We start from the raw sequence: 25593 nt of genomic DNA, 5'->3' as shown, positions 1-25593 counted from the left end.
TGACAGTAAACATTTTCCATCTCGCGTTGGCAGGCCTGAAAGCGGGAGATGAGATTCTTGAGATCAATAATCGTGCCGCGGGCACCCTGAACGCCTCTGTGCTCAGAGATTTCCTCGCGCAGCTGTCCCTGGGCCTCCTGGTGAGGACCTGCCCCGAGCTGGAGGGAGGAGCAGAGCTGCTGGGGAGCCCGCCTCTCCGGCTGGACGGCCCCGCCGACCTCAGCGAGAACCCTCTCGCCTTTCTCACCAGCAACACAGGTATGGCTGTGCACCTGGCTGTCCCTCAGAGGCTGCCCATGCGGCTGGCGTATTTCTGTGGATTTCCTGCATCTGGCAGGTCATCTAAGATGTGTGAGTAAGATGAGCAGATTACTGAGCTTCCTGTCGAAATTTCAAAGGGGCCAGGAACTTTTGTGCTGGTGGAACTACTGTTTGGCTGCAATGGAAAGCTTTGTCATTGCTGCTGTTGTTTGTCATTTGGGAGAAAGATAAATGGGTAGAGGCCACTGTCTCTTGGCTGTGGACAGAGAGTCGGAGACACAGAAGTGCCAGGAATCACTTAAGATGCTGGGGCTCCCTGCCTTCCATGGCGCCATCCCCCAAATCACCCAGCCCTGCTTTGCCTTCTGTGGAAGAGGAAGATGTGGGATGAGATGCCCAGAGCGGAAATATGCCCAGAACTGGTGTCTGGTCAACTTTTCTCTTGGGCCCTTGTGACCTAGAGTCTGGACAAGAGCCCATCGGTGGAACCTCCTGCCCTGCCCCGCCCCATCTGCCACTTCTCCTGTTTACACGTTTCTTCCCGCTCCCTCTGGCAACCTTATACTCATTCAGAAAGGAACAGCTGCCCTGGGAAGCCTTCCTGGCACCCCACCAAGCTCCCCAGGACCCTGCAAAGACATCTTTCACATGGGCCCTGCTCCTGTTATACTCTTCCTACTTGCTTGCGTCTCTCTTTCTCCTGAGTTTGTTTCCTGGTACGAGACTTAGGTTTTCTTCACCTTGCTACACAGGCGCCCATTCTTGTTCAGCGGGAGAATCAGGGAGCAAGGCCACAGGGGAACAGATACGGCTATCATTTACCTCACCATGACCTGGTTCTAAAGTTGGGGTTGATTTGGTAAGCTGGGGTTTGGGATTTATTTTCTCTTTAAAACTCGGGTTAAAAAAAGTCTTCATTTTCCACTTCTGAGTGTAGGTACTCTGAGTATTCTTGTTTTTCAAAGTCCCTTCTGAAGCTTGGCTTGGTTAGAATAAATCACAAGCGGAAGCCTTGTGACAGTTCATCCTTTTATTGGGTGGTTCCCTAGGAGAATTTGACAAGTTGAGGCTCGAGAGAATCAATCACACTTAGTTACTGTTGACTTCTGACTCATTTTGTCATTGCAGTACCCACACGCCAATCCCATCTTTAGAAAAGGACCCCAGGGAGCTGTGTACCCTTTAAAAAAAATTTTTTTTAAATTTTTTATTGAAGTATAGTTGAATTACAGTGTTGTGTTAATTACTGCTGTACAGCAAAGTGACTCACTTATACATATATATATATACATTCTTCTTCATATTCTTTCCTCTTATGGTTTATCACAGGATATTGAATATAGAACCTTGTTGTTTATCCATTCTATATATAATAGCTTACATCTGCTAACCCCAAACTCCCACTCCATTCCTCCCCCGCCTCCCTTCCCCTTGGCAACCACCAGTCTGTTCTGTATGTCCCTGATTTTGTTTCTGTTTCACAGATAGGTCCATTTGTGTCATATTTTAGATTCCACATGTAAGTGATATCATATGGTATTTGTCTTTATCTAAACAGGGAGCTGTGTACCCTTAATGATAGGGAATGGATACCATGAAGGTTGTTCTTTTATGTGACCACAAGATGGCAGGCTCAATCCCGTAAAACTCCGTTCACAGTGGTTTCTGTAAAATGACTGAGTAAGGCGTGTTGTGTTAGATTAGGTTATTGAAAGGACTTTCTAAGGTCTGGATGTACATACTACAAACAACGGTGTGTACTCAACCTTCTTTGGATTTTTTTTCCTGTCTGAGCCCTTCCTGTGGGTTATGGATATAAAGTAGGTGTTGGCAAACTAAGACCCACTGGCCAAATCCAGACTATGGCCTGTTTTTGTGAATAAAGTTTTATTAGAACACAGTCACGCCCATTCATTGATGTTTTGTCTCTGGCTGCTTTCCCATTGCAATGGCGGAGTTGAGTAGTTATGACTGGGACTCATGGTCTGCAAGGCTGAAAATATTTGCTATCTGGCCCTTTACAGACCCCTGATATAAAGTGTGATTGAAATTGCTCATGATTTGTTCCTTTAAACACAATCATAGTTTTGATAGATTTCTTTCTTTTGAAAAAAGATTTGTGTGTGTGTGTGTGTGCGTGCGTTTGCACGTGCACACAGTTTGCCAAGTTTTAAGGCCTTTTATTAAAAATTTTTTTACATTTAAAAATGTGTTTGTACATAGGTGTCTGTTTTGGGAATATTTGAGTATATTTTGTATATGTAGCCCTATCCTGTCAGCAGCTGACCTTAACATCCTCCTTCAGACCAGACACCTTTGTAATCTGCATGCTACATCCACTGAACCTACTGTTGTTTAAACCACATTAAAACTTTTATTTTGGAATCGTCCGTAGAAGATTTAGTTATTTGTTTCCAGATCATAACTTGGAACTGACGTTTCTTAAGTATTTGCTCTGTGCCGGACATTAATCTGGATGTTGAAAGTTATAATGATGACTATGACATGATTCTGTCCTGATACTTAAGATTTTAGTGTAGTCCTTTGTTTTTTAATTGCTTCACCTTTTAATATCTTGTAGGGATCAAAAATCCTTCAGAACCAAGTGTGCTTGGTCAAGTTAGGTAATCAGCTTGGTTCAAGAATACAGCATGAAAGTAAAGTCACAGTGTGGGTTTTCTGGACAGTTTCTAAGTTGGTTTCAACATTACCAAGTTCCAGAAGAATTCTCAGATGCTCTCGGTAGTGGCGGCCCCATCAGACTGCCTGGAGGCAAGCAGCCACTCAGGCTCCCCACCTGCGTCTCAGCGTGTCTGCCTTCTGGTTGCTGCCATTTCCTAGTCCCTATTTAACAGTGCAAGATAAAAGCGGGGGCAAGTAAACAGGATAAAATAACCTGAAAGATGGTTCCATAATGAGGCAGAGTTTATAAAGCAGTGTGCACAGACAGCTGCAGTGACAATAGAAAACAACTGAGAAAATGTGTACAGTGGGCAGGCTAGACTATAGCCTTCATCTAAATATAGCAGTAACTAAAAATAAGAAGCCTCCTGAGTGACGGAGTTGAGGTTTGATGCAGGGACCATCTTAGGGTGGCCATAGTGGGTGTGAGGCAGCCTTGATGGAGGGCCTGGCCGTGTCCACAGGCACCCTGGCTGGTGCCCGTCTGTAGGAGGCTGGGCCTGTGGATTGCCCCATTTTACAAGTCCGAGTATGCAGACTTGGCCTTGATCCTGTCCTGAGAATTCTGATTGAAATATGTGATTAGCTTTCAGGGCTGGATTATTTCTGAAGCCTTTTTTATGGAGAGGCTTGTTTCCTCGAGGTAGAAATATCACTACCTAGTGCCTAAGAGTGGGCTCTGGAACCAGGTTCCTTGGGAATGAGTCCTATTTTTATGTTTATTAGATTCATGACTTTGAACAGATTACGCTTGATCTCTCTGTGCCCCGTGTCCTTGTGCATAAAATGGGGATCGTACCACACCACTGTCAAATGAGGTTGTTGAGAGGAATGACTGAGTGATGAAAGTGAAGTGTTTAGAATATGTTCTAAGAGGTACTCAAATGTTATGCATTCAAAGCACAGTCTCTTGTGGGGATGGGGAGGTTCTCTAGCTTGTAACCAGAGGCTGCTCGGTTTTGATCTCCTCGCTGTCCTGTCTTCCACTTCAGTCTGCACCGGGTGGATTGTCTGATAACTAAGTTTATGAAGTATACTTAAGGTAGTTTCCTTCCCCAGGTAGAAAGAAGTAGATTCTGCAGTCTAGAAGGCTCAGACCCCTGAGCCCCTTTTCAGAGATCATGATTCCCTTGGTCTGAGGTCGGGGCTGGGTTTGCACGTGTTGGATGGTTGCTTAAAAATCCTTAGGTGATTCTAACGTGCCACTAAGATTGGAGGCTACTCCCTTACGTCACTGACTATTCTTGGTTATTGATCCTCTTTTTTTCATCTGGGTGGAATGGTAAGATGATTGGAATCCTTATGGTCCCATGCAGACCATCTACAGGGGTGTTTGTGGATAACATTCTGTGGTCTGCTTCATTGGGATTTTTGTAATGACAACCTGGTAGGTGATCTTCTTTATCCTCCTCTTCCTCAGTATAGGAGGGACACATGGTGACTGGATTGCCTTGTTGGCTTGGAAAGCCAGGGACTGGAGAATAGATTCCATCCTAAGTGTTCTCTCTAAGACTCAGTTTCCATTCTTGGCCATTGGCCATCCATGTGTCCTTGTTGAAATCTTCCTGGGGCTATTCTTCATCTTTTTTCTTTCTCTTTTTTTCAACAGTTGTTTAGGTACAGACTGGTAAGAAAATGCGGGAAGGGGGTCCAGGCAAAAAGCTAGTTCCTTCAGTGGCTATTATTTTAGGAAGAGCCTGAAGTGAAGGGGAAGCTGGCATAGGAAGTTGCAAAACTCTGTTTCTGTGAGCTTTCCAAAAAGCCTCTGTAATGTTCCTGTGTGATTTATTTTGAATACTGATCTCATCTGGTGCTACTGACATTTGGGGCCAGATAATTCTTTGTTGTGGGAGGCTGTCCTGTGCCCTCACGTTAGCGGTATTCCTACAAACAACTCTCAGCTAGTCGTTTTTAACCCCTTCTCCCCAAGTTGTGTCAAAAATAATCTTCAGACATTGCTAAATGTCCCCACAGGGGCAAAGTCTCCAGTTGAAAGAACTGGCCTGGTTGATTAGAATGTATATACCTACACTCCCCAGTTAGGGAACTATTACAGTAAACGTCAATATAGGAAAGCAAATCTAGATCTAAAATTATTTTAAAAATAAGTTTCAGAAAAACAAAAGCCCTCAATTTTATGCAAGTTATAAGAATCATAATTCAAGGGGCATCCATGGTATCTTTCCAAGGCTTCAAAATGTCTGTTTGTCTCTCTGACTTTAAGTTCTGTCCTTAAGGCTCACATTCATTTGACTTTAGCACTGGCCTCTACCTGTTAAAGACAATTAGGGCCAGCCTTGGGTTTGGAGAGTCAGCCCCCTTGATCTTACTCTGTCTGATGCTGAGTGAAAGATCGCAAGCCGCAGTGAGCACAGAGAGCCCTCCTGCAGGAAGTAGATTAAGCACCCTTTGCTGTAACAGGAAAGGCTTCTGTGACAGCCAGGAGAGCCAAGGCATCTTGGTCAGAGCGAGGAGTCGTTAAGCACTCAACAGCCTTTGATTTGCCAGGCAGTGCTTGCTTCCCTGCAGTGCCTGTGAAATGCAAGGTTCTATTTCGGGCTGATGTTCCATGCAGATTGTCTGGTGCTCCATTCTGCAAACAGAAGACAACCAGACGGCAGGAGGGGCAGCCAAGAAAGAGGAACTGCACAGATTTACCTTCCTACAAACAGATATGGTCCCATTCTCCAGATTCACTGAAGTCTCACAGATACCAGTAGCACATGGCCTTCTAGTTGTTTGTCGATAAAATTTGGAGCCATGTGCGTTTTGTAAACTGTGTGCAATGCTTATTGTCACACAGCACATGGCCCGCTTCTGTGGGCCCTGCTAGGGAAACCCTAACGCCTAGGCCTGATTTCCAGCTGGATTTGATTAATGACACCCGTTGAGTCCTGTGTGTGGAAAAAAATGTCGTTTCAGAGATAAGAGCCTCCATTTGTATAATTTTAAAGAACGTTAGTGGATTATATATTATTTGAGTTTCACAACAAGCTGATAGGATTGGGAAGGACTATATATCTACAGTTTTTTTGGATTAAAAAAATGTTCTCTGTAGAGAAACAGACACTGGGGTTTTGTGAAATTTGGTTGGAAAGAAGTTATTATTTGTCTCCCAAGTTAAAATTGTAGTGTTTCTCCTTTTTTTTTCTTTTTTTTAATAGTGTATATTTAGCTCTCCCCAGTTTTTTTTTTTTCCTTTATAATTGTTTTGGTTTTGTTTTCTTAGCTTGGGGGAGGGGCAAGTGTTTATGCTGATCTTATATGTTATGAGTGTGTCTATGGAATTCTTATATGACAGTAAAATGGCTGAAAAGCAAAATCATTGCTTAATGACTGGATTCCAGCTAAATGTCTTTATTGGCCGTGTCTAAACCTTTTCTTGCTCCCTTCCCCTCATTTTCTTCACTCAATAATTAGTTATGATTGGTTCCTCTTTGGAAATGTTTGAATTGGAGAATCTGCTAGTTTAACTTACATTGTTAATGTATCTCATAAGGCAAAGATTTTTTTCCTTCCTCCATTAAATTTAAGTCCCTCATGGGCTTAAATGGAGCCTTAGTGAATGCGTCTCATCCAAGTAAATCAAAGATAAATCAAGATGTAAGCTTACATTCATGTGTTTGTACTGCTCCTAACCTCATTGTTGTCTATCCGGCTAACGGTGAGTGGGACGTGCTAGCAGCAAAGGTTTCCTCTGTCACAAAACAATCACATTATGATGGGAAAATAATTTGAAGAAGCAGAGAAATGATCACACCTGTTCACAACAATGAATGTTATTTATGGCAGCTTTTGAGATAGCCTATGGGTCCTGTCCTGCTGGGCCTCAGCCCTGCCCTGTGCCTCCTCATTCTCTGAGACTGCCCACCCGCTGTTCATCTTTTTTTTTTTAATTGGAGTAGAATAACATTATATTAGTTTCAGGTGTACAACATCATGATCTGATATTTGTATACATTGCAAAAGGATCACCACAATGCCTAGTTAACACCCATCACCATACATAGTTACAATTTGTTTTTCTTGTGATGAGAACTTTTGAGATCTACTTTCTTAGCAACTCTCAAATATACAGTATAGTATTATTAACTATAGTCGTCATGCTGTATATGACATCCCCATGACTTATGTATTATAGCTGTAAATTTATACCTTTTGACCCATTTCACCCACCTGCCCCCCAACCCCCTACCTCTGACAGCCCCCAGTCTGTTTTCTGTATCTGTGAGGGTTTTTTTTTGTTTGTTTTTGTTTTGCTTGTTTTGTTTTAGATTCCACGCATGAGTGAGATCATACAGTATTTGCTTCTCTCTGTCTGACTTATTTCACTTAGCATCATGCCCTCAGGGTCCATCCATGTTTTTGCAAAGAGTAGATTTCCTTCCTTTTTATGGCTGAATAATTCTCCACTGTATACCCCTGCTCATCCTTTGTCTCTTTAGTTGTGGCCCTGCTTCCTCTCTGTGCTGCCACGTGTTGCTGGCGCCTCTTTTATGCCAGGTGGTGATGTGCTAAGTGCTGGGCATAGAGTGAAGTGGGACAGGCAGTTCCCTGCTCTGATTACTTCCTCAACCAGCTCTCAGCCTTGTCTTCAGCTTTCTGGAGCCGTCTGCATGTGTACTGGTAATTAAATGGGGACAGCTACCTCCACGACAAAGGGAATAATCCCTTCAGGGTCTGCTCTTAGAGGAAGGTCTCTTGTGGTAAAGGAAGAGTAGGGAGTCGCAAATCTGTGTGTGTATGGGGTTGCATAGAAACTGGACAATAGTGTTCTATAAGCCTCTTCAGCTGGGAAGTGTTCAGAGAAGGCCTTGAAGTGTGGGAGCAAAAACAGGACTTTTTCCTGGTTTGGATTCCCTGTTCCTGCCACGCCAGTGTCTTCTCTTCAGCATTCTTGACGGGCACCACTGTCAATTCCTGCCCCTCTGGCTCCCTTGGATGACTAAGTTCCCCCTAACCACGTGTTGGCTATCTACTGCTAGGTAACAAACCGCCCAAAACAACCATTTAATTTGCTCACTGTGCTCAGCAGTTTGGGCCGGGCTCAGCTGGACGGTTTTTCTGCTCTCCTTGCCTCAGTCACGCTTGTGGCTTTGTCATCTGGGCTTGACTGGGGCTGGTTTAAGATGGCCTTACTCACATATTTGGTGATTGGTTGGCTGGACCCCTCCTTCCTTGAGGTCTCTCATCCTCAAGAAGCTAGCTTGGGGGTTTCATTGTACGGTGGGTCCAGGGTTCCTGGGGGACCAGACAAGAACCTGCAAAGCCACTTGAAGCCTTAGCTCAGAATTCATATATCACCACTTATGTCACATTCTGTTGGCCAAAACAAGTCACAAACAAGGCCAACCCAAATTCATGGGGTGGGGACACTGACACAAAGATCCGTGCTTAAAGGGATGGGAGGAATCATCACTGCCGTCTTTGCCAATTGTCTACCACAACTGCATTGCCTTTTCTCTTTCCTATTTTGTTAATTTTTATCTTCAGTTAAGGGCAGAAACATAGCTAACAGGGTAAAAAAAGAATATATACTTTAGAATCAGATAGACCCACAGTTACTGATTCATAGGACTTCTTTTATATTCTAGATATTAATATTTTTTGCCAGTTACATGTGTTGAAGATAACTTTTCTCGGTCTATAATAAATCTTATTGCCTTTATGGTGCCTTTTGACAAAGAGAAGTTTTTAATTTTAGTAAAATCTGATTTTCTATCTTATAGGATTTGTGCTTTTTGTATCTTGTTTCAGAAATCCTTCTCTCTCCCCTGGGCAACAGACATTTTCTTCTGTATTTCCTTCTGAAAGATTTATAGTTTGGACTGTTCACTTTCTGGTTTATACCTCCCTGGTACTGATTCTTGTGAATGATGTGAGTTAGGGTTCAGCTTTTTATTTTCCCATGTGGGTAATCTGCTGTCCTAGCCACATTATCAAATGTTCCATTCTTTTCCCCTGGATCTGCAGTGACACATCTGCTGTACATCACACTTCCATACACGGGTGGGGCTGTTTCTGGGACTCTCTGTTCTGTTAGCCTGTCTTCTTGCTAATTCTGCACTGCCTTATATTATTGTAACTTTAAATACATTTTGATATCTGGTAGGGAAAGTATCCCAGTCTTGTTTTTCTTCTCTAAAACTGTCTTTGGTATTACTAGCCTTTTGCTCTTTCATAACAAATTTAGTTCCAAAAATAATGCTGCCAGTGTGGTCTGTCTGAATTCAGATTCTTTGGCATTTGTTGAGATTTGTATTATGGCCTCATATGTGGGCTGTTTGCATAAACTGCTAATCCTTGTGAATAGGGTTTAAAATTCATGGATCAAGCATAATAATTCTTGATGTTTACGTCTTCTATAGTCTGACTAAATCTATTTTGTCTGGCATTTGGAGAGCGTTCTTTACGTTTGCCTAATATATTTTCCATCCCTATACTTTCAATCTTCTGTGTCTTTTTGTTTAGGTCTATTTCTTGCCTATAAGCATATAGGTGGGGCTTTGTATGACATTATTTTGGGTTTTATCTAAACATGAAGTTTAAATATTGAGTTTAGTCTACATTACATTTATTTAGAAGATCCATGTATTTTGTCTCATTTCTATCATCGTGTTTTGCTGTCTTGATCTTGTTTGTTCTTCCTGCCCTTTCCTGTACTCTCTTTTGGCTGAATTTCTAAACTCCACTTTCCCCTTTCAACTTATACAGTCTAATTCTATTCTTTTAGTGGTTGCCCTTAAAATTTTAACATGATTTCTAACAAAACAAGGACCAAATTCTTTTTACTTCGCACTTGAAGCATAAAAGGACCATAAAATGGTTTAAATACAATCGCCCACCATTGCTTTAGTTTCATCTTGTATTTTTTACCTCCAGATGCCTTTTTGGATGTGTGTGGAGTGTTGTTTTATACACTACAACTTGCCTGTGTGACTATCAGCTCTCTATTTATCTCTCTGGTAACCTTGTATACTAGATTATACGTGTGTGTGTGTGTATATATATTTTCCCACCCAAAGTACATCCTTTAGAGAATTTTTTCTTTAGCGAGGTTCTGTATTAGTAAACTTTCTCACTCTGTCAAATGATTTTTATTATATTTTTCTTCTTGAATACTATTTTAGCTTGAAATACAATTCTGTGTTGAGAGTTTGAGCATTTGAGAATTTCTGTGCTGTAGTGAGATAATGTCTTCAGATAGGCCGTCCTAGCTTCTTTCTTCAACTCTTATTCTTATCCATTGAGTGTTTAATTTCAGTGAGTATAGTTCTCATTTCTAAAAAATTTACTAATTTACCTGGTCTTTTTTGAAAGTCTCTCTTTTCTTGTCCCCCGCCCCCCTTTTTTTAAAGCGTACTCGTTTTGACAGTCTCTATCTGATAATTGCGGTATTATTCCTCGGGAGTCTGATCTGCTGCTTGTTGAGGCTGTTGCTTCTCCCTCGTGGGGACTTGGTTCTCCTGTGTTTATAATAATGGATTATAGGTTCTTGTTTGACCCAGCTTATGTCCGACCATTAACATGATCCCATCGTTAAGGATGAATCCCTCTAGAGCAGACTTGTTTTGGCTTCTGCCAGATGCCCTTGGAATACAAATTTAGAACAACTTCATGGCAATTTTTCATCTTGAGGATCACGGACTGAATTCCTGTATTGAAGTCCTAACCCCTGATGTGAGGGGGTTATTAGGAGTTGGGGGCCGTAGGGAGGTAATTACGTTTAGACGAAGTTACGAGCTGGATTAGGGTCCTTGTAAGAAGAGGAAGAGGGGCCAGGGTTCACCCCCTCTCTCCTTGCACGCACAGAGAGCGGTCATGTGGGTGCCCAGTGAGGTGGCGGCCGTCTGCAAGCCAGGGAAAGGGCCTCACCAAGGAAAGAGTCTGCTGGCACCTTGATCTTTGACTTCCAGCCTCCAGAACTGAGAGAAATAAATGTCTGTTGTTTAAGCAACCCAGTCTGCGGTCCTAGTTACAGCAGCCCGAGCAGACTAAGACGTCGGAGTCTCCAGAATGTAGGACATAGTGTAAATCTGAATCTCAGACACCCGTGCAGACAGCCTGTGGTTGTCACCTCCAAGAAAAATCCCTTCTTCCTCCATCCCCACTCATCCCAGAGTATAGGCAGAGTTAAATCAGCTTCCTTTTTCCTTCTTTTTTTTTTTTTTTCTCTTTTGCCAGTGAGTACTTTTGAAAAAAAATCTTTTTGAGTCTTTTTGGGGTAAAAGTGTAGCCTTATCAAAGGAACCATATGAATGTGGGAGATTCGATTCTGACTCTCCAGTTTGTACTGACCCAACAGTTGTTTTCTGTCTCACGGCTTCACAGTTGACACCAAAGGCTCCAGGGCTGTGGTTCCCAAGCTGGGATGGTTCTGCTGTTGGGCTCTGTAGGGGTGCGTGTTTGACTGTCACAGTGGCTGGGGAGCGCTCAAGGCACTTAGAACCCAGGAGCCCAGGGGGGCTTGGTGCCCTGTGTACCTGCCATGTGTACAGTTTTCCTCCTAAACATTTTCGCCTCCTGACACCAGCAGGTTCCCGCTCTAGGGTTTGGAGTTTGGAGACTGATGGATTACTCAGCACTGCCATGGCTTTGGGACTGGCCCACCCCTCCTGCTTCCTTTGTCTTCTTCATTTTGGGCTCTGGGCATTTCTTGGAGCTCAGCTTTATGTTTAAAAAGGATTTGGGGAGACTTCCCTGGTGGTCCAGTGGTTAAGACTCTATGCTTCCACTGTAGAGGGCACACGGGTTCAATCCCTGGTCAGGGAACTATCCGCATGCTGCATGGCACAGCCAAAAAAAAAAAATAATAATGAAAAAAATATAAAAAGAATTTTGTTCTATTTTATTGATACTTAGAATTTCTAAGTGTTTTGTAGAATTAGGGTTTTTTTGCTTCCTTTTTAGGATACCTGGCCCACGATATTGTTAACAATGAAAATCCTTTCATTCCTTTTTCCACTATTTTGTGAGCAACCGCTAGACCCCAGGCATTACGATATACAGTGGAGATATGCAGGGTCACAGTATTTGGCTGTACCGTCTGGGGGTCGCCATTATGCAGATTACAGCGTGAAGGTGACCTTGTGTACAGCCTCGCCACCCTGCTTAGCGCTGAGGGAGCGTGGTTCCTGCCATCTCAGAGCTTAACGCTGTTCAGATCTTCCCCTTCTTTCTAGCCCCAGCATCTAGGTCATTGCCCCCATTTAAAGTATTCAATCACTCTTTTTTCCTCTGGTGGTGACGGCGTGACATTGTTGATGTCCACCAAGTTAAGTGAGCATCTTTCTTTGATGGCTCCCACCATGCTATTGAGTGAGGAAGTAATTAAAAGAAGTGCAAGAAAATCGTAGAGCCAGAACTCTACGACTAGGTGCGGGGAGGCGGCGGGGTTCAGACAGAAACTTACAGACCATACAAGGTAGGCATTCGCTTCATTGGTGCTTCATTCCGGAGGAAGGGAAGGGGACCACAGGACGCAGCCTTGGAGCGAGGTTTGCTCAGGGATTGGCTTCTTTCCTTAGTTTCCCAACCAACCTAGAATTTGATCAGAAAGTCATGCTAAACAGCTTGTGACTGTAACCGTGTCATTGGAATAAGGCAGCCTCTTTGCAGACTGACGCTTTCATCCAAGGAGTCAGAAAGTGGCTCCTTCTCTCTTCTCTTTTCTTCTCTTTCTTCCCTTCTCTCTCTTTCTTCCCTTCTCTTCTCCTCCTTCTTCCCTTCTCTCTCATCGGGTTAGAGTGATGGTGCTGTAGTCCCTGACCCAGTGCCTGGCATATTCTAAGATAATGGTCATCAAACCACTGTCTTATCAGACTAGCTAGAGGTTTGTAAATATACTAGAGACTTGTTATTCCAAGTGTGGTCCATGGACCTCTTGATTGATAACATCTTGGAGCTTGTAAGAAATGCAGAATCGTAGGTCCAACCATATACCTATTGAATCTGAATCTGCATAACATGAACCCCCAGGCAGTTCAGATGCTCTTTAAATTTGAGAATCCCCCCAGAGGAAAGAGATCTTAATGTTCTCTTCCCCAGTGCAGGGGGCTACCATAGCCAACCACTGTAGTAGGGACTTGGTAAAATAGGAAAGAAAGTTGCCTACACTTTTGCATAGAATATGGTGGGAAGAGTGGGTGTTATAAGATGTTTGAAGTTTGCCAGGTTAATCTATATGAAAGTTATTATTTTTTTTAATGTTCTTCTCAGAATGGGTTTTTCAGTTATTTTAGCAATGAAGTAATTGATCCAGCAATTAATTTGATTATAAATCAATCTAATAATTTAATTTTATTTAAATTTTATTTCATAGATAGATGGATAGTAAATTATTGTCTTAGTCAGCTGGGGCTGCTGTGACAGAATACCACAGACTGGGTGGCTTAAACAACAGATAAATTTATTTCTCACAGTTTTGGAGGCTGGGAAGTTCAAGATCAGGGTTCCTGCTGAGGGCTCTCTTCTGGCTTGCAGACAGCTGCATTTTCTCTGTGTCCTTACATGAGGGCAGGGGAGCTCTGGTGGAGGCCCATCCTCAAGACCTCATCTAAACCTGCTTAGCTCCCAAAGGCCTCATCTCCACATACAGTCCCATTAGGGATTAGGGCTTCAGCGTATGAAATTGAGGGGGGACATAAATATTCAGTCCACAGCAATTATTGTATATTATAAAATATGTATTATAAATAATAAAAATATACTATGTTATAAAATAATAATAATAGTGGTAACAATAAAAACAACAAAAACTAACATTTATTGAACCAAGATCATGGAGCACATACTTGGAGTGTCTAACAATGTATGTGCACGTCATGAGCTTGACGCCATACTCCCTTGCACTGCCATGGCTTATAGCAATGACTATGTGCTGACCCATGTGTTCTTCTGACTTCATCTTGCAGGGCACAGCCTCTGCAGCCAGCAGGGCAGTAGTGCTGAGACTGCTCCGGAGGAGACCGAAGGGCCAGACTTGGAATCCTCAGATGAGACTGATCACAGCAGCAAGGTGAGAGATTTCCATTTGCACATCCCATGTCTTGAACCGCCAAAGAATCACAGCTGACACGTCACCTCTGCAGCTGTATGTGGTTAGAAGGCCACTCCACGGGACCAAAGTGTTTTTACTTCTGAGATGTCACTAAATAGGATATGAAATCCAAATTATAGCCTCGAGGACAAACCCATATGTGAGAATATAGGGCAGAGCTCACTCTTAATGAATTAAAGTCTCATTTCATCCTGTTTCCTTCTTATGCTTCCATATATGTATGACGAAACAGCATCTAAAATGTGTACAATTGGGTCAGTTATACTTTCTTGCTACTCATGGTTTCTATAACAAACTCCCTTTGCATTATCTCTGTTTAGCTCTTGTGGAAGGTGAGCATCTTTACATTAAAGGGAAAGAAACAATGTTTTTGTTAATCCAAATACAGTGACCCTCACCGGGTTGAGCACTGTGACAAAGCTCTTATCCTGACTCTTTGGGGCAACTGTGAATTTGTTTTCCATAATTCCTCATGCTTTTATTCCACTTCCTAAAGAGTTCTATGTGTCAGTAACCTCTTCTCATCACGGTCTCCAGAGTATAACAATTTGAAAACTCTGTTACCTATATCTGAAAGACCCCCTCCCCAGTAAAAACAGTGAAATGTGATTATGTCCATATTTATTCGTCGTTTGTTTTCAGAATGTTGTTGACATATTTATGTTGGTCCCCCTGTCTGTCTCCTATTCTTTTGCTTGACATTGACCAGTCACTTAACCTGAGCAAATCATGTAACTTTAAATGATACCTTTGTTTTTCTCATCTACAATATCAGGTGATTCTTGCCTTTGTCCAGTAATTGGATGATTGGCTGGGTCAAAAATATAACTGATATTGATAATGGAACTATACTCTTCAAATTCGAATGATTATTTCAAAAACCTACATTGCTCTGTGTATACTTCTCTGTCTCTTTTTGTCTTTATATATCTTTGTAGGACTTTCTTGAGTGCATATGTTAGACTATCTTCAGCATTGCTTTTATCCATATGTTTCTCTTTTGCCATCATAGGATCATCATTCTCAGTGTCTAAGTTGAGCACAGTATAAAATTTAATATTTTAAAGTAATTTTAATGTTTATAAATTTAATATTTGCAGACTGAAAGGCTTTATGTTGTTGGTTATTAATTAAAAAGCCAGTAAACAGAAACATGCATGTTTCATTTAAAGGCAAAAAAACAAAAGCTGTTTAAAGTTACTTTTTATTTTTGTGGCCTTTTACCTACTTTTTCGGGGAGGTGGGGGAGGGTGAGTGGCCCTCAAGAGAAACAGATATTTCCGTGTGAGGTAAGATATTTTGAAGACTATTTATTAAATTGTTCTATTATTAAACTAAAAATGTTAATTCTCAGTTTCTAATTTGATCTGGGAGTACAGTTATTTTTCCTGTATCTAAGACATTTATTTCTGAATACTTTTTAACTTGGATCATTTTTACCTCACTATAATAGCCCAGTGTTCCCCTCCCTTTGTGGATTTTGAGAGATTGTTTCCATTTTAAATATAGTGAGTCATGAAGTCCCAAACAGGGTCTTCTATAATATTCGGTTCTGGCAGCAGAGAGGAAGGAAGAGGCCCCAGGGTTTTGTTGACTGATCCCAGGTGCCTCTGTGATTTCATGGCTCTTTCTCCTGAGAACAAGACCCTGAAACGTGCCTGGAACAGCCAGGGTCAAGTATAGGAGCAGGCGATGAGGTTCCTGGATTTCACTGTAGAAATGCATGGTAGGCTCTCATAAAGGAGAATTTCTTGGAAGTTATTGACAAGTTTGGGTAATGATCTGAGTTATTTTTGAAGATCATAAAGTGGACTCATTGACACCATAGGTTCACAGTCCTTTTTTTATAGATTGGATGTAGGGAGCACTGTGTGATTCTGTACCTGAAAATACTCCTGGTGTTGGTTTGATTCAGATTTTATCTTCTTTATTTGAATGATTTCGTTATTAGTAATAAATGAGAGCTAATACTTAGTGTCTTGTATATATTGGGTGCTGTTCCATATTAACCTATCTCATTCTCACAATACCACTGAGAGATAGATACTGTTATTCCCCCTATTTTATAGATGACGATATTGGAACAGAGAGGTTAAGCAACTTACTGAAGGTCACACAGCTCTGAGATGACAAAACGAGGCTCTCTGTTGTTAACTGCTGTGCTAAAATGACCTTCTGGCCAGATTGTTAAGGTCTGGTATTAAATACCAGGTTTCAAAAAAGGAAGGAAGTAATTAATTAGTAATAGTGTAAGCCAGTTTAGATATACAATTGAACCTTGAACAACACGCGGTTGAATTGCGAGGGTCCACTTATATGTGGATTTTCTTCCAATAGTAAATAGTACTACCGATCTGCAGTGGGTTGAATCTACAGATACGGAACCGTGGATGCGGACGAACCACGTGGATACGGAAGAACTACGTATATGAGGGTAGGGGGGAGTATAAGTTATACGTGGATTTTTTGACTGCAAGGATATTCGGCACCTCTAACCCCCAAGTTGTTTAAGAGGCAACTGTATACTCATTAGCCGCTTAAATATTTTTCTAATGCTTAAGCTTCGTGTCTTTTTTCATGATGTAAAGTAAGAGCCAGTGTATATCTTAAGTTTCTTGATTAAGGATCAATATTTTTTGATGCGGCTCCTATATCAGTGTGTCATTTTTTTGAGGATAAACCAAACATTCATATTTAAGTAAGCTGCCTAAAAGTGGAAGGATGATTTAGCCTTAATTTGAATGCACCAGGCTGGGTGTAGAATGTAAAAACTAGATAAATAGATAAACGAACAAATGAATAAATGAAATAAAACAGGAAATCATTTTTTATTCTGGCTGAATACATGAGGGCTGTCGATTTTGTTTATTTGTTTAATATTTTTGCTGCTCTTCCTAAATGAATCATTTTGTGAAACAGTGGGCGGGATAAAGAGAATGCATGTTGGAGTTTTATGTGTTGTTACAAATTTCTTTTAGATGGCTGTTTTTGCGGCACGTGGTCTTCGGGGGTTGAGCAAGTAGGTAATTGTGAGTTTGTTGCTGAGCTGGTGGTGACACGGGACCGTCACATCCACGGGGTTGGGGCGTGGGACTTTCACACCGCAGGGACAGTCTGGCGGCCTTTCTCTTTGTAAGCCGCCTCCTTCCTCTTATGACTGTGGGTGACAACCTCAAAGGACCTCCTCACCACCCCCCCACCCACTTGTTTCCCTGCTTCTAATTGAAAACTCTTGTCTCTGGAAATGAATGCTAATTAGCTCCGGGCAGTCCTATCATGCATTCCAGACCCCCTGGCAGCTGTGATTTTGTTTTCCACTTAGCCAATGTATGAGAATCATTTTCAGAGCATTTCCAATTGGAAAACCTTCTTTTTTCTTTTCAGTCCAAATTGTTATTGTCTTGGAAATGTTTGGTTTTGTAACAAAGCATTTGGGGGACATTGTGAAAATATGAACTGTTAAAAAAATGTTTTGGTTTTTAATGTCTGCTCTCAACTCCGTGAGGGGTGTCTTCAAAGTTTGAGCCGGGCGGGTTTAATATTCCTGTGCAGTGCAGGATGCAGGCCAATCAGCTGATCTCAGTCTGCAGGGTAGAGACGCTCACATCCCGGGAGGCGTTTTTTTTTTTTTTTTTTTTTTTTTTTGCATTGTTTTCTTGCCTCTTGGCTCTCCCTTTCTGGAACTTCTGCTGTTTAGCCAGGTGAAATCAAAGCATAAATTCTGGTCTATCGGTTGGCCTTTGACACCCTCCCAGAGGGCACTGACGGGCAGAGGGGGCTGCTGTCGGGTCGCACTGTCTCTGTCCTCGCTCTGTAGACATGCAGCCGTAGGTCTTCACGGCACAGCCGGCATGGGCTGTGTGGATGGGAGGATGCTCTCTCAGGAGCCAGAAGGCATTCGGTGCTCTCCGAGTATTTTAAGAAACTTCTGTTTCTTTGTGGAACGTGTCAGGAGGTAGAATTATCATGAGAATACATTCCCGATGATGTCTGCTTTGTGGAAAATAAAGCGCAAGCCCAGGATTGAAAACAGTGGCAAGTCCGGTGATTCTGTATATCGGACGCTTCACCTGGTGAGCACTGTTTGAATTCTATCTTGCTAGCCTTTGTTTATGTTACGACTTTCTAGCTGATTTGTTTCCCAGTTCAAATGATGGTGACATGCTTGTCCCATGTCCCCATACTGCAGGCTTCTGCCCGTTAGATCTCCTTGTTGATAGAGAATATACATTTTAACATGGGAGTGGGGGTCATCAGTAGTTGGAATGAAGTCGAGCTTGCCAAGAATCTTTACACGTATCTGTTTTTTCATTTCTAAATGACAGAAAGGTGGGTTGTTATTATTATTTTGAAAATTAAATGTCATTTGAATGTTTCCCTCTTTCTTTTGGGTGTTGAGATTTTGAACATGTTTGTGTTAAATGTGTGATAAGTCTCCCCATCTCCACCTCCGATCAGGTAGCCTAAGTATTCAGCAAGGATTTCTGGAAGAAGGATGTTCAACTTGCCTCCTATAAAGTTTTAAGTGCTTTTGACTTTACTTCTGCTTACTTGAGAAGCAGGTGGATTTACAAGTGTTGGCCCAGGGAATGTATTAATGATTTAATGTCAACTGACCTATATTGTGTATGCCAATTCCTACGGTAATTGTTGCCTCTTTAATAAGAAAATTTTTTAGTGGGTTAAGGGGGAGGAATAATTTAAAATCAAGTTAAACCTTTTAATAGTTAAATATTAATATCAGAGTCTGTTGACTATTAGACTTCGTGTCACTTAATGAAATTGAACTTGGACGGTGAGTACACCTGATTTACTCAAGTAAGCCTTTATCCTTATTGAATGTTTCTTCTTCAAAGTTTGTTCAAAAGGAGACCAAAAAGATGCCAGAGAACTATAGGGGTTATCATTGTATATGAGGGTCTCTGAAATTATGGAATATGTTACTTTGGTGTTTGTTTCCCAAAAAAGCTTATATAAAGGCTATAAGATTTCAGGCCACTCTGGCCCCTTTTAAATCTGTGGGAAGTGTTAAATCGGTCAAACTCAAAGGACAGTTTTAGAACTCTGAACTCATCCCGAGATAGAAATTGCCTTTGGTGGTTGCATAACAGGAAGAGCTTTAACAGCTGGGTAGCTTGGGTTGATAGTGTGTACTTGAAAGCCTACCCCCCTCTTTTTGTACTTTCTTTTCATCTTCCACAGGAAGAAAGTGATATTATAAACATTGAACTTCATGCAGACCTCAGTAAACTAGCCCGTTTCCTCCTTCAATTGTCATGTTCATTTCTGTACGTTGGGTGGGTAACTCTTCATCCTGACAGTAGAGCAGCTCTGCCACCCTTTAACAGTTTTAACTGGCAGCTCTGAAATGCCCATAAGTGCTTTTCATTTCCAGGGTGACTGATGGCAGTCCTCAAACGGGGAGAGGTTTGGACTTGGAGAAACTGTGTCTGTCTTCTTCTTTCCAGCAATCCTTTGCTACTTGTACCAATTCTAGGAAACTTGGCTTTCAGGAGTTATGTTGAGGACCTCTCAAGGCAGCTCTCTTTCTGGGCTACAGTGCTTGATGTGTAAATGACCAGGATGCCATGTCACTCAGTGATAGAGTGAGGAAAGCACTGCACTCAACTCCTTCTACATCCTATATCCTGGCCAAGCTACATGGAGAAGGTCCTAATAGGTTTTTTAAAATTAATTTTTATTGGAACATGGTTGCTTTACAATATTGTGCTAGTTTCTACTGTACAGCAAAGTGAATCAGCTATACGAATACATATATCCCCTCTTTTTTTGGATTTCCTTCCCATTTAGGTCACCACAGAGCACTGAGTAGAGTTCCCTGACCTATACAGTAGGTTCTCATTAGTTATCGATTTTATACATAGTCTCAATAGTGTATGTATGTCAATTCCAATCTCCCAGTTCATCCCCCACCCCCCCACCCCAGGTCCTAATAGGTTTTGATGCAAATAAGTTTGGCCACAGTATGGGGGCAGGGGGACTTAAAAACTGGGCCACAACATGTAAAATCTCTAGGTTAGAGGTATTCTAAAGACGACTAGCATTTTATTTTTGGGGGGGTAATATTTTAGTAAAACAAAATTCTCAAACTTGATGATATCCTTTGAAGTTGTTTCCAAGCAAAAATTTCATTAAGAGCCTTATAAATAACACCCCTTGACAATATATACAATATAACTTGTTATTCTGTGTCTTCTTGTTTGTTTATTTTATTAAATTTATTTATTATTTATTTAGATAACATGGAATTGACAGTAAAAAGGTTATGTCCATATTGACCCAGTTCCTTGATAAACCTGAGAGTTTATAACTTGAATCAGAGAACGGGCTTGCCAGTGGAGAAACCGTTTCCCCCCCGCCCCCCGATAAATCTGTCTTAGCTTAGGAAGACTCTGTCTTATAAGGAAGGGATGCCTAAGGCTCTGAACTCTCAGAAGAGGACTCAAGGATATTTTTAGGTATCCCCTGGGATGCTAAAGGTATTTCCTAATATAATCCAGGACTTGGCTCAGGAGGGGTGTGCCAGGAAGAAGGTGGGGAACCTGCCTGTTAGACGTGAGGTTGGGTAGGAGATGGCTAGGTGTAGAGCACTAGAGCCCTGGCCCACATCCCACTAACCTGAGCTTTCCCGATGGGCCTGCTTAAAACTCAGAATACTGAACCTTAGAGGTGGTGGACTTGACATAGGCAAAGTCAGGAACCCTACTCACACTCTTAAAAATGGAAACCTCAAAGTATTTATGGTGAAACGGAGGGAACGAAAACCCAGAAACTCCATGTCATGCCTTTCATTATTCGAGCTAGATATTGCTGAGAATGGCAACAAGTCAGCGTGGTGCAAATTGGGAGCACAAAAGGAAATGTCTTTTGAATTTCCTGCCTTTGATATGTCAGAGTCCCAAGGTCATAACTTGCCTTTTCTTAAAGTGTGGGACATCCTTGGTGTAATCTGTGAGGACATTGGAGTTCTCATGGCAACTTGTCTAAATGATAAAACTGCAGAAAGGTCTCCTGTGTCTCTGATGGGAATACGGGGATGGATTTAGGTATCATGAGTAATAGCTGTGTTATTAATTTGCATGTAAAGACAGGCAGCTGTGGTTATTGTTGGGACATTTAGAAAAGCGTTGTGTAAGCGAAGGTGCCAGTTATACATTTGTTGTTTTGACGAGTGACAAATCAAAGTGACAGAGGAGAGTTTGGGATTAGCTGGAGGGCAGGGCACTTAAGCTGTCAGCTGTTACCACTGTCTTTCCATGGGATTTTCATTTGGTGAGGCACAACCCCCCTTCCATGATGTCTATGTTATAATGCAGTTGCCTTTTACAGTTATCATGAGATCATCTAAAAGGCGTGTGGACATTTTTGTTAAAATGGACCTACTTGTTCCTTTTTAATTATTAGGACGAAGCCATATTTAACTGTTTATATTTAATGATGACATTGAGTTTGTAAAACCCTAACATAACTAAATCAAACTGTTTAGTTTATTTCTACTGAAACAGGCTGTGATTAAAAAACGTAGTTTTTCTTTTTTAACAGCCTTATTGGGATATAAGTCACATGCTGTACAGTTCAGCCCATTTTGGTGAGTTTTTCATCAGTCACCAAAGGGAGAGTTCTTTGTGGGGATATTCAGTGTCTGACACACTGATTCCATAGGGAACATTTAACAGTGCCACTGACAGGTAACTAATACATCCTGGCATATAAGACCAGGATCTTTGCTAGCAATAAATAAGCTGTGTAACCATAAGTAAATTGGATCAGTAATTACGTGGATTTGGGTCCTGGCTCTGCTCTTTCCTGTCATGACATTGCTGCTAATGCATCCTTGTTAAGTTCTGATTTCCCGTGTCCTTGTCCTGTCTTTATTCCGGGCTTCCTTCCCTTTGGGCTATGCTAATGAGGGAAAGGCAATTTGCTAATGAGGAGAAGGCATGCTAATGTTAGCTGCCTTCCTCTGTGTTTAAGAATTGCCCCCATGGGATATACTTGGTTTGGTTCCTCTGCCTACCACAAAATGCCAGCCTTGACCTTCAGCTCTTTGCACCAACGGTTGTGTTTGGAAGGATGGTCTTCTCAGGATGTTCACTTTCAAGAGTGAGTAGGTGGGATACCCACCTACTCACTCCTGAAAGTAATTCTTTATCTGCACAGGTCTATATTGGAAATACTTTGTGCCTAGGGGTGAATTGGACAATAGAAACAGGGAAGAGCAGTCCAAGAAGGCAGCCACTACTTTCAAGGAGATATGCATGAGACATTTGTAGAGTGGTACATTAGAACAAATACTAATAAACTAATAAACTAGATGTTGTGGTACAAAATAGCCTTTGGAGTAATACCATAGAGAGCTTTAAAAAAATACTAACACTTGCACATCCCATCCTAGAGATTCTGATCGAATTGATCTGGATGGTGCACTAGGCATTGGGAGGTTTAAAAACTCCCCAGGTAATTCCTACATGCAGCCAAGGTGGGGGATTACTGATTCCACAGGATTTTCAGTGGTCCATCTTCAACGCTTGCTTTGAAGAACTGTTTTGCATAACTTGAAAAGTTGGAATTTTAGAATTCTAGATTCCCAAACTTCCACCTGAATCATCTTGGACAGAGATTGGGTGGGGATTGAGCTCTCCTACTGAGGTCTTTTTCAGGGGCCAATGCCCCTTAGTTTTAGTTGGAGGAGGGGGGAGGTGGTGGGTGCTGGTGGTGGTGGAATCTTTCTGCCTTGGAGAAGCTGGAGAGACAGAAACTTAAAAAAAAAGTATATATATATATATATATATATATGTATCTGTTGTTATCTAGAGAGTTGCCTCCGTGTCAATTTTTAATAGAGACAGAAGACTCTTTGCTTATAAAATCATCTTCCAGCTTTGCAAAGTAAATATGTATAGTGCACTGAACAGAGAGTCTGATAATAAATTACCCTTGTATTTTGGGTGAAATGCACTTGTCCGTATCTTCCTCTCCTCATTGGAGAGCTTCTTGCAGAGTGGTTAAGAACACAGGCTTTGAGCTATGCTGCCTGGTTCAGATCCGAGCTGTGCAATCTTGGTTGAGTTACTTAACCTCTCTGGGCCTCTGTTGTCTCAACTGTAAAATAGGAATGATAATAGCCCTCACTTACCAAGTGGGAGGATTAAAGGAATCAGACCAGTGCCTGGCATGCAGTGATCACTCAGTATATGTCAGCAGTTGTTATTATGGTTGTTTTGAGCATTCAGTGAGCTCTCAGACGTGTGGAGCAATTTGGGGAAACGAGAGATGTGATTCATGTGTGGCAGTTCATTAACCAGGAAGAATATCTTTAGGAGGGACAGATGTCAGACAAGTCTCTGTAGTGAGGGATAACTTCGTCTGTCTTGCCTTTTCAACTGTGCTCTGAAGAGCACGGAACAGGTGGCCGCGTTTTGCCGCAGTCTGCACGAGATGAACCCCTCTGACCCGAGCCCGTCCCCCCAGGACTCTGCCGGGCCTCAGCTGGCCGCCATGAGACAGCTAACAGACGCCGATAAGCTGCGCAAGGTCATCTGTGAGCTCCTGGAGACAGAGCGCACCTATGTGAAAGTACGTCTTCTCCTGCCCTCCCTCCTGCATCCTTCCTCCCGTCCTTCGGAAGGATGCAGGCTCTGTGTTTATACTGATGTTGACTAACAGCAAAGCCAGATCACGGTCTTGAAGAGTATCTTGGTCTCTCCTATGGAATTTGGCCTTGATTCTGAATGTTACGATCTCCTTTTGTGTTTTAGGGAAGCATATCTATTCTTATAGCACTTCATTGATATAAATAACTGATTGATTGACTCAGAAAGGAGATGATGGTGAATGTTAAGTGAACCTTCTGACCTTTCTAAATATGTTGTTGAGCTCATACCAAAATTGAATTCGTTTTTGACAAATTCAAGTAGTAGTATCTTCACAATCTACTTTGAGTCTAGGTAGCAGGATATCAGGACTGTTTTGTGTTATCATTTGTTCTGACATTTAGTTATATTCCTGAAACTATATCATTTGTTCCTATATAATTTATAATACATACAACTATTGTTTAAAAATGATTAAAGAAGACAATTTAAAAGCGATGAAAACTTTATTTAAAATTTTATTCATGAAGTGGACAGTCTCCTTTTGTAGAACTGCAAAATGGGACAGAAGGCAAGAAGCTTTCATAGGGTAAAGAATAAAGAACAAGGAAGAGACAAATAGACAATACTTGATTGGCTGGGGCCACGTAGTCAACCTTGGTTGGGGTGAGAAGGCCCAGAGTTGGCCTGGCGTTTGGAAATTGGCTGAGTGGATATACTACATTCTGGTCAAGTGATGTATTGACAGGGACACAAAAATGATCTAAATTTAAGTTTGCTGACACGACACCCCAGGCAGAAATGGCTCCATCTTGGGCCTAGAAAGTTATTTCAACACTATATAATTTATAATATATTTCTATAACTATATAATTCATCTAATTATGATAATTGTATAATGATATACTCCAACTGTATAATTTAGTTATGTTTAGTTCCATGTTACAATAGTGTGATCTGTTTTAGTCTTTAAGTCAGAGGTCAGCAAGTTATGGTCCTTGGGCCAAATCCAGCTCTCTGCCTGTTTTTACAAATAAAGTTTTATTGGAACACAGCCACACACATTCACTTATGTATTATTTATGCCGCTTTCCTGCTACAGCAGCAGAGTTAAATAGTTGCGACAGAGACCATATGGCCTGCAAAGTCTGAAATATTTTGAGGAAAGGTTGGCTCACTTCTGCCTCAGTGGACCTCAGTGACCTAAAGACTGAAATGTTAGCATTTGGGACATAATTTTTTTTTCTTTAGATTCTTTATAGACTTTTAGAAGTGCTAATCCCATATTCTTTCAACCCTTAGGACTTAAACTGTCTCATGGAGAGATACCTAAAACCTCTTCAGAAAGAAACTTTTCTCACCCAAGATGAGGTATGGTGGCAATTGTCTGAACTTTGTGAGGGTCACACTGTAGCTTGACTTGGTGAAGAGGAAGGACTGGGGAGTACACACAGTACTGAGAGCATTTTGAATTCATTTAATTGTAATAAATAGGTCAAATTATTGCCTGCAGAGCTCTTGGTGTGCACTTGGAGAGGAAGGAGGGAGCTGCCCCACCTTCTGGTGGTGGGAGCAATACCATAATTATAAGTATGGGTAGAAAAACTTCGAAATCAGAAGCAAATAAAGGTTCTGCACACTAATGAAATATGGGGTTGATGAAATTCTTTTGCATTTTCCAGCTTGATGTGCTCTTTGGAAATTTAACTGAAATGGTAGAGTTTCAAGTAGAATTCCTTAAAACTCTAGAAGATGGAGTGAGATTGGTACCTGATCTGGAAAAGCTTGAGAAAGTTGATCAATTTAAGGTAAGTCTCATCCTCAAATAGTATAAAGCTGCCTCTTAATGTCAAGGGTGGGCTATCCTATAGGTCACGTCGAATCTCCTAATAACACACCGCAGGAGGCATTGTTGCCGTGTTCTTGAGTCTTCACTGAACTGCCAGTGGAGTCATTTCCTAAAGGGAGTCTGAGAGT

At 41.6% G+C, this 25593-nt stretch overlaps 1 protein-coding gene across 6 annotated transcripts in view; it reads left to right on the top strand.

Annotated features, from left to right (window-relative positions):
• Window positions 1-25593, top strand: part of TIAM1 (TIAM Rac1 associated GEF 1) — a 391451-nt gene that overhangs the window by 334516 nt on the left and 31342 nt on the right. For 4 of the 6 annotated variants that reach the window (XM_036850153.1, XM_036850151.1, XM_036850154.1 and 1 more), the window contains 5 exons: window positions 34-258; window positions 13857-13960; window positions 23420-23599; window positions 24919-24987; window positions 25299-25424. In XM_036850153.1, the coding sequence (XP_036706048.1) occupies window positions 34-258; window positions 13857-13960; window positions 23420-23599; window positions 24919-24987; window positions 25299-25424 (704 nt within the window). Of the gene's footprint in view, window positions 1-33; window positions 259-13856; window positions 13961-17970; window positions 18076-23419; window positions 23600-24918; window positions 24988-25298; window positions 25425-25593 lie in introns of those variants that run through there. The other 2 variants (XM_036850152.1, XM_036850156.1) reach the window with 2 other exon arrangements.

This window comes from Balaenoptera musculus, chromosome 4, assembly GCF_009873245.2.
Source record: "Balaenoptera musculus isolate JJ_BM4_2016_0621 chromosome 4, mBalMus1.pri.v3, whole genome shotgun sequence".
In the NCBI taxonomy this organism is placed as follows: Eukaryota; Metazoa; Chordata; class Mammalia; order Artiodactyla; family Balaenopteridae; genus Balaenoptera; species Balaenoptera musculus.
This window is presented reverse-complemented; position numbering and strand designations above follow the sequence as displayed.